General features: G+C 37.7%; 1 protein-coding gene across 6 annotated transcripts in view; it reads left to right on the forward strand.

The window, feature by feature from the left end:
• Positions 1-16,003, forward strand: part of KIF13A (kinesin family member 13A) — a 104,629-nt gene that overhangs the window by 49,659 nt on the left and 38,967 nt on the right. For 5 of the 6 annotated variants that reach the window (XM_032114662.1, XM_032114637.1, XM_032114643.1 and 2 more), the window contains exons 5-12: positions 3,798-3,890; positions 4,384-4,564; positions 5,569-5,656; positions 6,959-7,093; positions 7,606-7,718; positions 12,699-12,810; positions 13,220-13,432; positions 15,188-15,298. In XM_032114662.1, the coding sequence (XP_031970553.1) occupies positions 3,798-3,890; positions 4,384-4,564; positions 5,569-5,656; positions 6,959-7,093; positions 7,606-7,718; positions 12,699-12,810; positions 13,220-13,432; positions 15,188-15,298 (1,046 nt within the window). The remainder of the gene's footprint in view (positions 1-3,797; positions 3,891-4,383; positions 4,565-5,568; positions 5,657-6,958; positions 7,094-7,605; positions 7,719-12,698; positions 12,811-13,219; positions 13,433-15,187; positions 15,299-16,003) is intronic. The other variant, XM_032114669.1, reaches the window with a different exon arrangement.

Raw genomic sequence — 16,003 nt, forward strand, 5'->3', positions numbered from 1 at the left:
ATCTAAGCCTACACTCTTTCAGTGTGGGAGGCTTTTTGTTTGTTTTTTTGCACTGAATACTGATGCCGTGCATTTCTGAAAAGTTTGTGTCTGTGTCATTCCAAGCAAGGAATGGTTTATGCTGATCATCACATGCTAACTTCTGCACCTTTTTTTCTGATGATTTTTTTTTTTTGAAAGACATAGTTGAGTGTTTGGTGAAAATATGGATCTCTTATTGGAAAGGGGTGGAAGAGAAGTCAATGAAGTAGTTTTTGAGGAGTGAGGGGAATTTGGTTGTAGGACGGAATGAGTTTGCCTTGATCTGAAAGAGAGATGAGCTTTGTCTATAGGCTGCAGTAGAGGTGTTTTGAGAATAAGCAAACCAGCTTATTACCATCTCTTCTTGACTTGAATGGGTGAAGAGTCAGTTCATGGAAAAAGGACACACCTGCTTGCCTTGAAAAGCTCACAGAGACAAATAACTGCTCAGCATTTTGGTGAAGAGGAGGATATTGAGAAATTCTCAAAGGTGAGAACAAAGAATTCTTTTTACAAGCCTGGACAACAGTAAGAGCCTTTTGAAGTGGAATTTAAAAGGAAGAGAAGAAACCCTTCAGTTTTGGAAGGACTCAAGAGATGGCATAAATAACTACTGCAGCACTTAAGCAGGTCCATTCCTGGGACCCCAGACTGTATCAACTTGCCCATGGATTTTTCATAACTCCCTAACCTGCATCATGTTTGGCCTGGAATCTCAGTTGTGTGTTTCTACAGCCTATGTTGTCCTGAAAGGCCATACACCTGACTTTTGAGCTAAGCTGTAATTTTATAGGAAATATGTATGCTGACTGCTGCACTTTCTTTTTTAAAAGGAAGCAAACCAGGCAATTGGCTTAAAGAACTCTGCCCTTCTACCCTCATGAGAGATAGTGAGTTGTGGATTTTGAGCAGACACAGGTGTCTTGTCTATTTGTAGTTTTGACTTAACATTGAAGCTGTTCCTGGTCTGCAAGAAGAATTCACCAGACTTTGCTTCCCTTTCCTCAAAAGGATGAGCAGGGGGGAGATCCTGGCCTGTGAGAACTGGCAGCTCATTTACTTACCTGTGGCACCCTGGCAGCCTTGGGCATGCTGCCCCCAGCTTGCCCCTGTTCTGAGCAGAAGGTGGGAGAGAGGATGGATGTTTCTGGCCTTTAATTGCCTCTGTAAGATGCTGTGTTGTCTTAGCCAGCTGGAAGATTGAGAATTCCAATCTTAATGACAATAAGGGTTAGTGTAGGGGAAATCCTCCTGTTAAGCAAATTTTTTTTTTTTTAAATTTCTCCCATTTGATGAAAATTAAGTAATAAGTTAAAACCCCTGCTTACCTCTTTAAATGCCAGCCATCTGTGGAAGAAAAGAAAAAGTATGAATTGCAGGCAGTACAGATTTATTTAGCAAAACAGAAATGCAGCAGTGTAGGCACTGGATCTGCATTATTTCTTTTGACTGTAAGCGCATATGGACATAATTCTGTATAATACAGAGTTTGTAATCAGTTTGCAGACCCACTAATAAAATTCATGGGGGAAGCAGTGAGGTTTCTTAATGAAAAATAGAAAAATATCATGGATGATATACTGCTACCCTCAGTGCCCTGCATTTGCAAATTAATAAAATATCCGTTATTGAAGTTCAACATTTTGTGTTCCTTTCTGTGAGTGCCCTTAAAACGAAATCTTACTTTATCCCATGATCATTTAACTGATTACTATAAGCAACACTCTTTAATGACCCATTTGTCTATGTTGGTATTGCTGAGCTCTTAAAGTATGTAATAAAAATACCATTTTAGAGTTATATATCAGTGTCTGATTGATTTTCTGTTTGTGATGACAGTTTGAAAATTATGTATTTCCTGAAAAATAAAACCGACTTTGCTGGTGAGATTTAAAGTGGATTCCTTCCTTGATATTTAGCAGTAAAAGAATCTGTAGGTCATCCTATGGTCATTATGACCATGCACAGTTCTAAAACACTTTGGTATTTGCTTTTTTTCCCTTATGAAACATGGAGGAGGTTACTGGTTTATTGCTTGGTCAGAAGTGGGTGATAGAAGTTTTTTCCTCTTCTGACAAATGGTTTTATCCTATGCTCAAAATCACTGTGTAATGTATATATATTATAACACTTATACTCATCTTCAGTCTTTGCTTGTTTTTACATTCATGCTCAGCAAGCAAGATAGTAAGTGGCTCCCTCAGGAGCTGGTTAGAAAGCAAATTTTTGTTTATTCTAGATTCTTGGTAAAATCTTCTGCTGATATATTTCATTCATTAGTAGTTGAACATTCTCTATTTCCAGCTTGTTGAACGGTGCTCTCTCAGCATAGCTACTATAAAATGGCCAAATGACCCCTCATTGAATGAGAAGTGACTGAATGTGCATGGTGAAGGAAATAGAGTTACTCCAGAATACAGCAGATTTTCCTCTGGTTTTAGTTCCTATATTTAGCATTTCTGAGCTGTGTTAATCCAAGTCCAGTGACACTTGGGAATTTTAGAAATTCAGCTAGAAAGATACACAAAGACCATTTGATAGTGCATCACTGCAGTTGTTTTTTCCTTACAGGAGAGAAGAAATTAGGTTCTAATTAAAGGAAAATAAAAGTAATGTACTTTTTTGTCCTGTTTACATGCCTCTAAAACATTCTGCAGTCATTCCAGAGGTGGTTCTGCAGGAATTTTCTGGGCTTTGGAATGTAGATGTTCTCATAAATAATTGTGTAGCTAGAATATTTTTGATGCTAGTATATGCCATTTTGAGACTACAGAAGTCGCTGCTGCATCCAGTGTAAGAAATAATTTCTCCTAACTGACAATTGCTGAAACTCCCATACCAAGATGAGAGAGGCAGCTGATCACAGCTGTTCAGAAAGTCACCAGGCAGAGAATGTAAGTTTAAAACCATACACAAGGTGTACAAATCCTGTCCTTAGCTCAGCTCTTTTTGTTTTGGGTGTACATACAGCTGGTGTAATTGTCTGATCAGAACTCAAAGCATACAACACATTGACCCTCTTCGTGGTGTACAAATTCTGGGCTTTCCTATTTTGAAAACAAAACAAAATCAACTACTATTTTCATCTGCTACATCTGAAAGATTGAAGTGCATCTAAAATCTGCCTGCTCAGGGAGACAATTTTCAGACTATCAAATTCTGTGTCTGACATTTCAAATTTTATGGATTTGGCAGAATGTGTCCTCAAACAGCTCTGTTGAAGTCTCACAGCCTCCTAATATGCATTTTCTCCCTGAATGTGATTGGAATGCTTTTATCTTGGATCCAACATCACCTTGCCACAGGGTAAATTGTAATAGCTAATGGTGAAACTTGAGGCCAGTTCCCAAGAGAACGACTACTTGTATTCCTGTGTGCCCCTAATGTCCCAGTCACCAATGGGTTTAATTGAAATTTTGTTACAGAATTCTTTTGGGTATAGGTTGTGATTAAATAATGCATATTAATTGCAGAAACTACACTGAAATAATAAAAAATTTAGACATCCACGTTATTTTCTAAGCATTCAACTTATATGACAATTTCTGAAGAACTGCTCCCTTCACAAGATAGTCAGCAATATATTTAAACACGAGCAGCTGTTACACTACAATCAGGCAATAGTTTTAATCTTAACACTGTTGTACATGATGAATGTGCTCATTCATCAGTGCTCTCATTAGTAAAAAATAATGTGCAAGCCTTTTTTATTCTTGTTTTCAGTCAGTTTTATTATGTTATACAATTCAAAATAAACAAAACGAATTACTTTCTAGGTCAAGAAGTGGTGTTCAAGTGCCTTGGAGAAGGAATTCTTGAAAAGGCCTTTCAGGGATATAACGCTTGTATTTTTGCTTATGGACAGACAGGTGAGTGCCCTAAAGGGGAAGAACGCTTTGTGCACATGGGAAGTAAGAACAACAAAACATAAATATTAAGGTAGATAACACTTAAAAATTGTATTTTGAAATATCATTATATTACCTATACATTTAGCACAGCCAGTGACAAGTGAATTTCTTAAAAGGAGCTCTGTCAGTATGATCGTGGTTGCTACCTGTTGGGGCCTCTTTCAAAGCCTGAAAGGAGTAGTTCCTACAGAAGGCTCATTCAGTTTCTAGTGTTTAAGTGTGTTCCAAGGGGTCCCAAGTAATGTCCCAGCTGAAAGAAACCTTCTGGATAATTTCTCTTTTTGTTTACCTCTACTGTGTCCAAAGAATAAGCCATCTGTCTGGAATAGCATGTCATGCTTTTCTGATACATGCTTCTGGAGCAATAAAAAGAGAATTAAAATGTGCTTTTTAAACAAATGAGTAATTCAGGAAATATATTCTAAAGCATCTTCTCCTTTTTTTCCTTTAGGTTCAGGAAAATCCTTTTCCATGATGGGCAATGCAGAGCAACTGGGTCTGATCCCACGGCTCTGTTGTGCTTTATTTCAGAGAATCTCTGTAGAAGAAAATCAATCTCATACTTTTAAAGTTGAAGTGTCCTATATGGAAATCTACAATGAGAAAGTCAGAGATCTACTTGACCCAAAAGGGTGAGTAGCTTCACTTTCCCTCACAGCTTTCTGAATTTTTGTCTAAAACTCTAAAAATATGGAAGTTCCTGAGAAGGTTTTTTCGAAATGTGTGTTTGTATTACTTCCTTAGAGAGAATTAGGTATCAAACACCAGAAAAAAAGAGAATATTCATACGGAGTTTGTATATGAAATAGTAACTGGTGTGATCAATTTAAACATTAGGATACCATCCTACTGATGCAAACAAATACTGTATGAAGTACTTTACGACTAGAAAGCAAGACCACATACAAGTAAATTCTGGGGTGTTTTAGCCAGGTGATCCAGGCAGTGTTTGTGTAGGAATTTTCATCAGCTAGAAGAAATTTGTAGTTTATTCACACCTTGGTCCTTATGATTTAGATGTTGAACTTTTTGAATGTGGAAGGGTGACACCTTAGAATATACTTAGGAATTCTTTCTCCTGTTTTGTCTACACAGAAATACTGGTTAGGTGCTCTGGCTTGGAGTTGTGTATACAGGAAATAGTTTGATAGGACTTTTTCAGCTGAGCATTGATAAATGTGGCTTATATTTAAATTCTTGAACATAACTGCAGAAGGTGAATAAGTAGGCAAGTTAGTTAAAAAGGTAGATTTGAGACTGGGTATGTGTCAATAAAGTGTAATGCGAGAAGAATTGAAGATTTAGCAAATTGCAGGGGGGGAGGATTCTTAGTTTCCTATTTTTGCTGAGCATTCTTTCTGCCAGTTAAGGCATTTCAGGTTTTGTTCCAGCCACAAATACAGGGGTGGGAGGATGCATTAAAAATAATTGATGTATATAGATCAAAACTGGTTCAATTGGTTTGAGTCTTTATGGTTTGAGTTATGAATTCTGGAATACTTTCTTCTTCCTGTTAATATTTAAAAATACATAAATTGACTTCTGCTATATAAAAGGTACTTATTTCATATTACAGTAATTTTTGGATATCGGTGCTAATTAGTAGATTGTGCATACAGTGTACTTTATTCCACAGGAGTCGGCAGTCCCTCAAGGTTCGAGAGCACAAGGTGCTGGGTCCATATGTCGATGGCCTGTCTCAGCTGGCTGTTACAAACTTTGAGGTAAATCTAAACCAGAGACAAGTTTATAAATAAAACACAAGCAGTGTTATGTATAAATAAAACACAAGCAGTAGGAATCTCAGAAGAGGTAAACTAATGTCTATCCAGATATTTTGGTTCATGAGTGATTATGGTCTCTGGCACTTGCAAGGATCCTCTCTAATTCTTCAGGAATATTTATTTCATGTGGAAGCACTAGTTTTGCCTTTATGTTAGTTACAAATATACTAGTGCTATCTCATTAATTTGCAGTTTTCACTGTATGTGCTATATGCCATGAACACAATGTTTGCTTAACACAGGAAATACGAGGATTCTAAAATAAGGATATTAGTCTTCCAGCATGAATTTGACTTTGTTGTTGAATACTACATTCTATGTTATATAGGTGTGTATATAGGTGATTCATAACTTAAATCACAACAGCATCTAAGCCCACTTGATTTACCAAAACACATTCAACTAAATTAGTATTGTGGAAGCCAATGAACCACTACAGGCACCATGGAAATAATTAAAGCAGTGCAGTTTTATGAATCATGTAGGACTTCTTTTTATGAGGAAATTGATTTGAAAGTGTTTTTTTAAAAAATATTAATTCTTTGTTTAGTGTTACGTTTTGCTTTTTTATGGGGTTTTTTATTTTTCTGCAGCATCTGTGTATATTATACAGTTATAAGAACTACTTTTGCAGCCTTTATGGTAAATTGCTTACTTTGAGAGCACAACTCCTTTGTGCAACTTCTAGTAAGTGTTGTTCATGCTTAAGCTTTGGCTGATGACTTCTGAAATTGTTTTGGAAGACTCAGCAAGCACATATATCAGGCTCTGCATAGTCATCTTTGTTCTACACATGTGGGAAGGTAGAGGTTGAAGTGAGGTAACTTTTTGAGCCAGTTAAGTGAAGATAGCGTTAGTGCAGTTCGGTAAGGAGATGCCCTGTGTTCACTTGTGTAAATGAATCTGTGCTGGCCGGATTCCTGGCATTAAACAAAATGATTTGTAATGTGGATGTCACCAACATATTTCAGCAAGAGATAAGGAGAAGGTGCATTGACTGTAGTTGCTGGGCTTTTAAGTGCAGCCCTTAAAACAGAGATATGATTTAACATTGTTCTGTGGACTCACATGCCTTCTGTACCAATACATCTCAAAATGTGCAAAGGATTTTCCCATTACTTCTACCTTCCCTTGTTCCTCTCTCCCACATGTACACACCCTTCCACCTAGACAGGGATTTTGTTCAGCAAGCACAATACTTTACTTTTATCCTAGCATTACTTTTTACTCTTTTTGCTCTAGGATATTGAGTCACTGATGTCAGAGGGAAACAAATCACGAACAGTTGCTGCAACCAACATGAATGAAGAAAGCAGCCGCTCTCATGCTGTGTTCAACATTATAGTGACTCAGACACTCTATGACCTGCATTCTGGTGTATGTGTTTCTGTTGATTAATTTATGAAGTCGTGGTGGATTCTTCTTCTTCCTTCCTCTTCCACATACATGCTCTGTTTAGCTGTGCTTTGACTTTTGATGCCATGGGGTCCAGTAATCAAGATTAAGAGAACCCTGGAAGAGTGAGGAAGCACACCAGATAAACAGTTGGATCACTTTTTAAGATTATATTGGCACCATGAAACCTTCTTAGGTCTTAACAGTTGTTGGAGTTAATGTGTTTTAATGGCCTACTCTGCCATAAGGTGATTGATGTTACCACGTGACTGATTCTAGTTCCTTAGTGCTTCAGGCCTTTACCAGAAAATAGATGGGTGACTTTTAAAGAGCTATAAGACCTCTGACAATTCCTTCTTCTCTCATGTCTTGAATGTGATACTTTAACCCACATTATTACGAAGAACAGTGTTTTGTGGTTGCCAGTGTCAGGCATGTTGGTGCTTCCTGACAGTGTTCCTTAGCTGTTGTTCTCCCATGTCCCATCTGTGCAGAATTCTGGAGAGAAGGTCAGCAAGGTCAGCCTGGTGGATTTGGCTGGGAGCGAGAGAGTGTCCAAAACGGGAGCTGCAGGAGAGCGCCTGAAGGAAGGCAGCAACATAAACAAGTAAGACATTGGCGTACGCAGGCTGCAAAGCCTAATCTTGAAGGAATCACTGTTGGTTCCCTGGCCTCCTCTTGGTGTGCTTGTCACAAGTCAGCTCAAATGAGCTTCATCAGAAGCAGTTCAATACGGTTCTTTCAGCTGCTCTGTGCTGAGCAGCATGTGTTTCCTGACATTGGGATAGGGATCCTGATTCATACTTGACTCAGATGAGGGCTATATGAATTTTATCTGGAAAAAGTGACAGCAGTGCTCTTTAATTAAGCATATACCTTTTGTGATTCATGTATACACTCTGTCCCCAGGCTCATGTGTTTGTCTCATCATCTGCTCAAGGAAGAATGCAAAGTTGCAGAGTTGAATGGCTTTGTTCCAACATGAATTAAAATATGTAAGGGTATAATGCACAGTTTAAGAAAATCGGTTCAGAATGAGACTGTGTTGGTTTAGCATTGCCTTGGGCATTTGTGCTCAAGCAGTGACAAGTTTCAAAGCACGTTTTTAGCCATAATTACTGTGTTGTTGTCCAAAAGCAAGAATTTAGCACACTATTACTGTCTCAAATATACTAATTTTTTGGGAAAGAAAGAGTCTAACTGTTACATTAAAAGCGACTGCTTTTCTCATTTATTTTAAAATGTTACAAAATGTTTTGGTATTTTAAGTTAACAATGACAGCACAATATGTGTATGAACAGCATACATACTTACAGTGATTTAAATTTACCTCTTAGTGATTTGAACATGTTTGCTCTTTCTAGCTTAGTTTCTAATCTACTTTGTGTTTAATGCATCACATTGGTACCCACATTGGCATAGTTCTTATGAAACAAAATGATGTGGCTGTCTTTGCCTAATGGCAGATACTGTAACTTTACCCCACAGGTTCCTAGTTAAATTCAGATTGGTTTTACTAGAAACTGTATTTGTGTTTTGCATAAAAAAGGTGAAATTAAATGTTTCTTTCTATTTTTTGGGAAAGAATTCAAATTCCAACTCTCCCAACAGCTATTAACAAATTGCAAACGTAACTATAGATACGGAAAGACTTCAATTTTTTTTTTCTTTTAGGATATTTATTCAGTGTTAAACTGGTATGGTATCAGTGCAGTAGGAGAGGGTTGTTTTGTCCACGCTGAACCTCTTTGACAATACAGAACTTCAAATAAAAGCACCAAACATTTCTGTAAAAGGTATTTTAAAAAGAAAACTGGACAGCTCTACATTTTCCATTCAATTAAATTCTTATATGATATAACTCTGTATTACTTAGTCCATTTATTTAACATTCTCTATTTGGAATCTCTTTTGGAACTGATAGGCGAAAGAGAATTCTTAGTGCTGTGCTTGGTGTCTTCTCTTAGAGTTTTGCTGTTGGAGCTTTAATGAAGTCTGACTTTTTTAAGCCTCAAAACTGATGGTACATGTTTAATCAGACTAGTTCTTCGGAGAATACTGTGTGCAGTCTTCTTTTAGGGTGCAATGCAACTGACTCCTTAGGGAAAGGTAATGATTTTTCTGGAGTGATACAGTATATTTAAACCATATACCTTACTATGTCCTCTCTTTTTCTTATTATATTTCTTTTATAAAAAACCCCAGTAACATGTATTGGTAGAATGCGTTACATTTAATGAGGTAAAAAATGGAGCTGCTGGCAAGTAAACTTGCTGCTTGTTTTATGTTTTATTGCTTGAAGAAGAATGTGGAAATAATGTGCCTGTTTCGTGTCTGTACCATTTATTTCTGATGAAAACTGGCTAGAGCTGTGGTAGATGCCACCTTGGTCCCACAACTTTTCCTGTTGAAAACATTCTTTATTGTTTTGGGGACAGCATGTTGCAGTGGGGGGCTGCTCTCCCACTTACTGAAGCAAATGAGAGTTGTGTCATTTTGTGTCAACATCTTCCTCACGTTGTAATGGAGATGGCTTCTGGGGTTTTTTTCTCAGAGATCATGTAGATTTGCCGTGGTAAAGGAGGTTTTTGGGAGACTTGCCATACCTCATAGGAAAACTGGATGTGCTTGTTCCTTCCCAGAATGGGCTAGTTCCCATACCTAGTGTAGAAAAGGAGGTGCTTAACAACTCTGCGGTGTAGTCAAAGAACTTATAGAACACAGTAGTAGGAGGAAGCAGAGTAAACAATCTGTCAATTAGTGGGTACAAAAAAAAATACTTCCTATGAGCAGTCTGCAATTTTATCCCTGATTAGTAAAATCATAGCTGTTGTCATTTTAACTTTGGAATGCAAAAAGAAGATGTAGGCAGGGGCAAGGAGTCAGTTGGGACAGGTCTGGCTCCAAGCTGATTTGAAGGAGGGTTTTAGTATTCAGAGTTAACTAATAGAAAAGTGAGCTTTGCTCACTGAAGAATTTGGTTCTAAATTGTACAGAAGTGGCTTGAATGAGTGTCACTTAGGGACAGAGTTGTTTCCGTGTGATGGGGAAGCGCCATTCCCTTTCAAGTGCTGCTGGCTCAGGCCCATGATGGGAGTGTGCAAGCTTCCCACTGCCCACTAGCAAGGACAACCTGGTCGTGCCTGAGGAACAGGGACAAGGGGAACAGACAGCATGCAGAAATGGCATTTTTCTGGAATCTTGCAGCAAGTCCACTCTGCTGCTTCTGGACTGACTCAGTCTGCTGTGTGCTGCAGGCTTAGGCCTTCTGGTTGATTCATTATATAAGTACCGTGAGATAGGATCAGAGTAATGACAGATCTCTGATGCGTCATTCAGCATAAAGCAAAGCAGCTGATGAGTCCTGTAATTTTGTTGGGCAGCCATTTCTTTTGCTGCTTCCCTTAAAGTCTTTAAACAGCTTTGTATTATGAAATCTCAAGCAAACTACATACATGATTCCAGTTGGCTTTTATTGCAGATGTTAACAGTTACTCTTAAAATAAGATCAGTATTTATAAGGAGCAGTAATATTATCACATTTTTAATCCCATGTTAATAAACTGTACCTTATCATTTCCTTTTCATTAAAATGCAGTACCCATAACTGAAATTGGTTATTCCCCAGTTGGGAAATAGTTTCCAATCACAGGTCTTTTTGAATCCCTGTTCTTCCTACTTTCCTTCTGACTGTCCATTTCTTCCCTCTCCCTCAGGGTTTGGCTTTGGTTTTTACACTTCCCCTCATTTAAAGAGGGAAAGAGGAATCAGAGGAAAGTAGTCCAGGGTAGTTTTTAGCTTTATACTCCTTGGACTCCATTGGTAGTATGCTGGTGGTGCTTTTCAGTTGTGCTGGAGGAGGTTGCTATAGAGCAGCATGGAGCATCCTACTGTTTGCTCTTGCATGTTTAGCATGCTGTCATCTCTCTCTGTGGAGGTCAGAGACTGGAAGCAAGAACTAGTTCTCCTTTTTCTATCCTCCCCTCACAAACATTCAGAAGTTATTAGGCTTTTCTTTAGGCCACAAAACTAAAGTTAACTTTCTATTTTTTGCTCTGAATTTTTCGGAGGTGAATTAGAAAGGTGTCCTACAGGCAAATTTACAAAATAGAGTGCTCTCTTGGGAGTTCAGGTTACCTATCCTCTCCTTAAATTTCTTTTAATTTTGCTCCGAGGTCTGTGCTATCTTTGTATGCAATATGGGACACCTTTTGCAGCACACATAATGGTTCTTGTTAACTTATCCTAGGATATCTTCTGCAACATTTCGTCATTTTCTAAGTGTTATTTCTGAACCTGTGGTGGTTTCAAGCAGCACTGAGGCTCTGTTATAAATACTGTGCAAATGCTGCCTATAAACCACAATAGTATTACTTCTTTGAAAAGAAAACACTAGAGGGTGGAGTGGAACAGTACAATTAAAGATTTATTTGACTATCTAATTGCAGTGCTGCTGAAGCTTTTTCCTTGGTACTTACAGAGAGTAGATGGATATTTGAGCATGAGTGTGATAGACCCAGAATTCTCTTGGGCTTCAGCAATGTCTGTTTTAAAACCCTTTAGGCATCTGTTTAATGTTCTCGGGCTCCTCAACAAGTTCGTTATCTTAAACATACTCACCCCAAGAGCCCTGATGTCACTTAAAATTTGCACAGGGTTGTATAAGAATTGCATAATATAGTGCATATATACTTTGCATGGATTGCTGACACAGTTACCCCTGTTGGTAGAAGTTGTACATGTACCAAAATGAACAAGTTGGCTATTTTCTTCCCAGTTTTTGAGTGTTGTTTGGGATGCAGGTGTCTGCTAAGCACTTTGGGAGCTTTTCTCTTTCATACTTGGGCAGCACTTTTGTAACTGGGAGATTGTTTGGTCTGTGCCCCCAGAAGAAGCTGCTGAGGCTCTACCTCAATTATAACCCAACCCATTTGTCAAGGGACCTCCTAATCTGCCTCTTCTGATCAGCAGCCTTCTATGGCTTTGTGATGGCTGGCTGGTCACTGGTTCACCAGGCAGATGAATTCTCCTGGGCCATAACTGGATTTGTTCTGAGGATGCCTCCTTACGGCTGGAGAACTGTTCTGTTTTAGCTGGCATTTGAGTCAGCATTCTTAAAACATCGTTCCCAGAGACAGGGGTTCTTGCCATGCTGCCAACACTGACTTGCAACACTGTCATGAGACGGTGTCCAAATCAGGAAGATTTTTATCCTCTGAGAAAAGGTAGATGTCTAATCAAGGACAGTGATTTTTCATATACTGAAGCAGTCTATTTTACATTTTTCAAACTATTCTAAGTATTTCAATATAGTCTTTCTGAAGTATGGTCTTAGTACCAACTGAGATGAAACACTGTTGATACCAATTTTTTTCCTCCAAATGTGTAACTTTAAAGAAACACACTGCCTTGTTTGGAGCAGGGCAATGGGCTAGCTGATCTCTGGCGGTCATTTCCAGCTTAAATTATTCTATGATATTTTCAAAATTGGATGTGAAGCTCTGCAGAGCAATCTCTTTTTCTATGTTTTACTAGATCTGCATTTGGAATATGTGTTTAAGCTGTTTGGCTGTTTTGCATTTATAGATCACTGTCAACATTGGGCTTGGTTATATCATCACTTGCTGACCAAGCAGCAGGGAAGGGGAAAAACAAGTTTGTGCCTTACAGAGACTCTGTACTCACTTGGCTTCTCAAGGTAATTTATATTTTCTATTCACTATGTTCACAAGATGTCAGCTTTTTTGTCATTTGTAGCATCACTGTAGTATGCCTCTGTGTACATGGACGTCTCATCTTTCTTTAAAGAGATGAGTGAAGGAACTCTTGTAGCTATGGTATTCCAAGTACTATGGACAGCTAAGTGTATCTTGTGTTAATTCTTTGTAAAATCCTGCTTGACTATTTTCAGTTGTAGTGGAATCAAATGTGGTAGAGGTAGCTAGAAATGTTTATGAAATATACAGATTAGTTTATATCCAGAGTACATTTCAGTGCCTAAATAGTACTTTCAGTGCCTTTAGTAAGTATTTTAAGTCTCTTTGTGAAGACACTCTGTAGTCTCAGAACAATTTTTAACCCTCGAACTTTCGGTGGCTGCACTACAGGACAACTTGGGAGGAAACAGCCAAACCGCCATGATAGCCACAATTAGCCCAGCAGCAGACAACTACGAAGAAACACTCTCAACTCTGAGATATGCAGACAGAGCCAAAAGGATAGTTAATCATGCTGTGGTGAATGAAGATCCAAATGCTAGGGTCATCAGAGAATTACGTGAAGAAGTTGAAAAACTGAAAGAACAGCTCTCACAAGCTGAGGTAACCTTATTCACAGTACAATGTAAAATGAGTTTCCCAAGGAAATACCATGTTCTGTGTGGAAGACTAGCTTTTTTACAAAATGTGGAAAGGAAGAGTCTCCCTCCCTCCCTCCCTCCCTCCCTCCCTCCCTCCCTCCCTCCCTCCCACAATCCTTCCATCCGACCTTCCATCCTTCCCTCCTTCCTTCCTTCCTTCCTTCCTTCCTTCCTTCCTTCCTTCCTTCCTTCCTTCCTTCCTTCCTTCCTTCCTTCCTTCCAAAAAAAAAAAATTACCCTTTTTTCCTGAATCCAAATGCTTATCTTTAACAATTTTTAAATGAGGACAACATAGTACTGATTGTCAATTCTTGAGGAACTTCAGGCCAAGCAATAATTGATACAGCACAGATAAGGGCTAGATTACATCTTCATTGTGTAGACCCACTTATTAGTTAGAATAACTAATTAGTTAGAATTAGTTAGAATATTAGCAGAATTTTTTTTTTTTTTGCATTGATGGACTATATTAACGTCAAATGGAAAAGTGTGAGAAGTCATAAATCTGTTATTGGACAACAGAATTTAGGGAACATTTCTCTCTGACATTTGAGAAAATCTATTAAAAATTGTCAAAAATGCAACACTGAAAACCATCGACAATTTGCTTCACTGCCTTACTAGATGTCACTGTGTGATTGATGCTTATATTAGATTTATACTTCTAATTGAAGAATAAAGTATTCAGGTAGGATAGTTTATTTGGTATCCACGATATCTGGACAAATTAGGCACTTAACAAATAGGAAAATATTTTTGATCTTTTCAGGCAAGACACAAAATACTGGTAGAAAAGGAACAGGACTGTGTTTGAGGGTAAATTTGTGTGGTGTTTAAATTTCATCTTCATTTAAGGTACAGTGTTACTCATATGAACACTTCCTCATAGACTGAAATGGGAAAATCTTCTTTAAGGAAAAGAAGCCACTGACTTTTTTCATAAATAAAAACCTGTTCTAAGCCCTTATTTTAATTCGGAAAATATTATTATAGCATGTTGTTAATTGTGTTGGCAGGCTGTGGATGAACACAATCAGTAGGAAGGTGTCCAAAGTCTTACTAAATATTTTGTTAAGTGTTTTTTCTTCTACCTTCTGTTAAAAACAGTTATATAGGGTTATAGGCCAGCTTATTAAATTGGTACTTGGCACTGGACATATTTAAGCCCTTTGCTTTTATTTCCTGTTGTGAAATGAGAAGCCTGTGTTAGCTCCAGAACATGCCTTCCTTTGAATATAATCAACAGGGTCCATCTGAAGGCTTTAATGCAACTCTAGGAACACTTACAAAATAGAATAGAAGAACAAGAACAAGATAGAATGGAAGCTTAAATGTCTAGAGGAATCTGTGTTTGAAACTACTGTTGGAAAAAAGAATGTGCACTTGAACTTCAGACAGATAGGAATTAAAAGTTTTAAAATACTGACATATTTTTATACAGACAGTGAAGTTTGAGTGGCCAGGCCCAGAGGTTTTTCTTCTTTCCGTTAGCTCTGGAGCTATGTCAGTCTTCAGCTATTTCAGATCTGGACCATTTATATGTTGTTCTTCCTCTTCCTTTGCAAGCAACCTATTTCTTCAACTTCTACCATAAAAAACCTGGAGATAAAGTATAAATCTATACTTGTTGCATTTGATATTATGTTGATGTGTTCAATTTCCTTGTGCAAGCCGTGGTAAGAATAGCTGAGGATTTTTGTTAATTTCTACCTTTTAGGCCATGAAGGCACCAGAACTGAAGGAAAAATTGGAAGAATCTGAAAAACTAATAAAAGAGCTGACAGTCACCTGGGAAGAAAAGCTAAGGAAAACAGAAGAAATTGCACAGGTACTTCAGAAATTTTCAGGAGGAAGGCCAGATACTCATGTAGTACTAGTCAGCTGAACTTCATGAGCTTTAGTGAACTATGCTGTTTTCCCTACCACCTGTTTGAAATGTCTCTGAATTTTTGTCTTTTCCCCTTGTTTCTGGTTTTGGGGTGGGTTTGTGTGTTTGTGTGTTTGTTTCTTGGAGTTTTTTTTAAAGTCTAAATTTTATTAGCATAAGTCTAGCTGTGTCATGATATCATTGATAAAAGCTAATATTTTATTTTAAAATAAAGTATCAAAATATCAAAATAAAGCTCATTTATTTATAAGACCACAATGGGACCTTGAACATGCTTCCTTTGAAGTAACTAAGAAAGTGAAGAATTACAAAAGAATCAGAATTGTGGGTGGTATTTTTTGCTTTTGCTTTTAATGTTTTCTAAGCAAAAAAGGAAAATGTGTACATGTAGTCACTAGTGTTCTATTATTGTTATTATTATTGTACTTAAAAAAAAAAAAAAAGGCATGGGGAAAACCTAAACCTAACCAGCCAAACAAAAAACCCCAACACCCAAACTGTAGCAAAAAAAAGACACACAGGATCAAGTAAGTGCTTTATCTGAATTAATAACAAAACTGCAAAAGAAGAAGCCTAAACTGTGGCCTGCTATTTTCTAAATCAACTATGACTATGATTATCTTTGAAGTAATTGGAACTGACATT

This window comes from Corvus moneduloides, chromosome 1 (genome assembly GCF_009650955.1).
Source record: "Corvus moneduloides isolate bCorMon1 chromosome 1, bCorMon1.pri, whole genome shotgun sequence".
Taxonomy (NCBI): domain Eukaryota; kingdom Metazoa; phylum Chordata; class Aves; order Passeriformes; family Corvidae; genus Corvus; species Corvus moneduloides.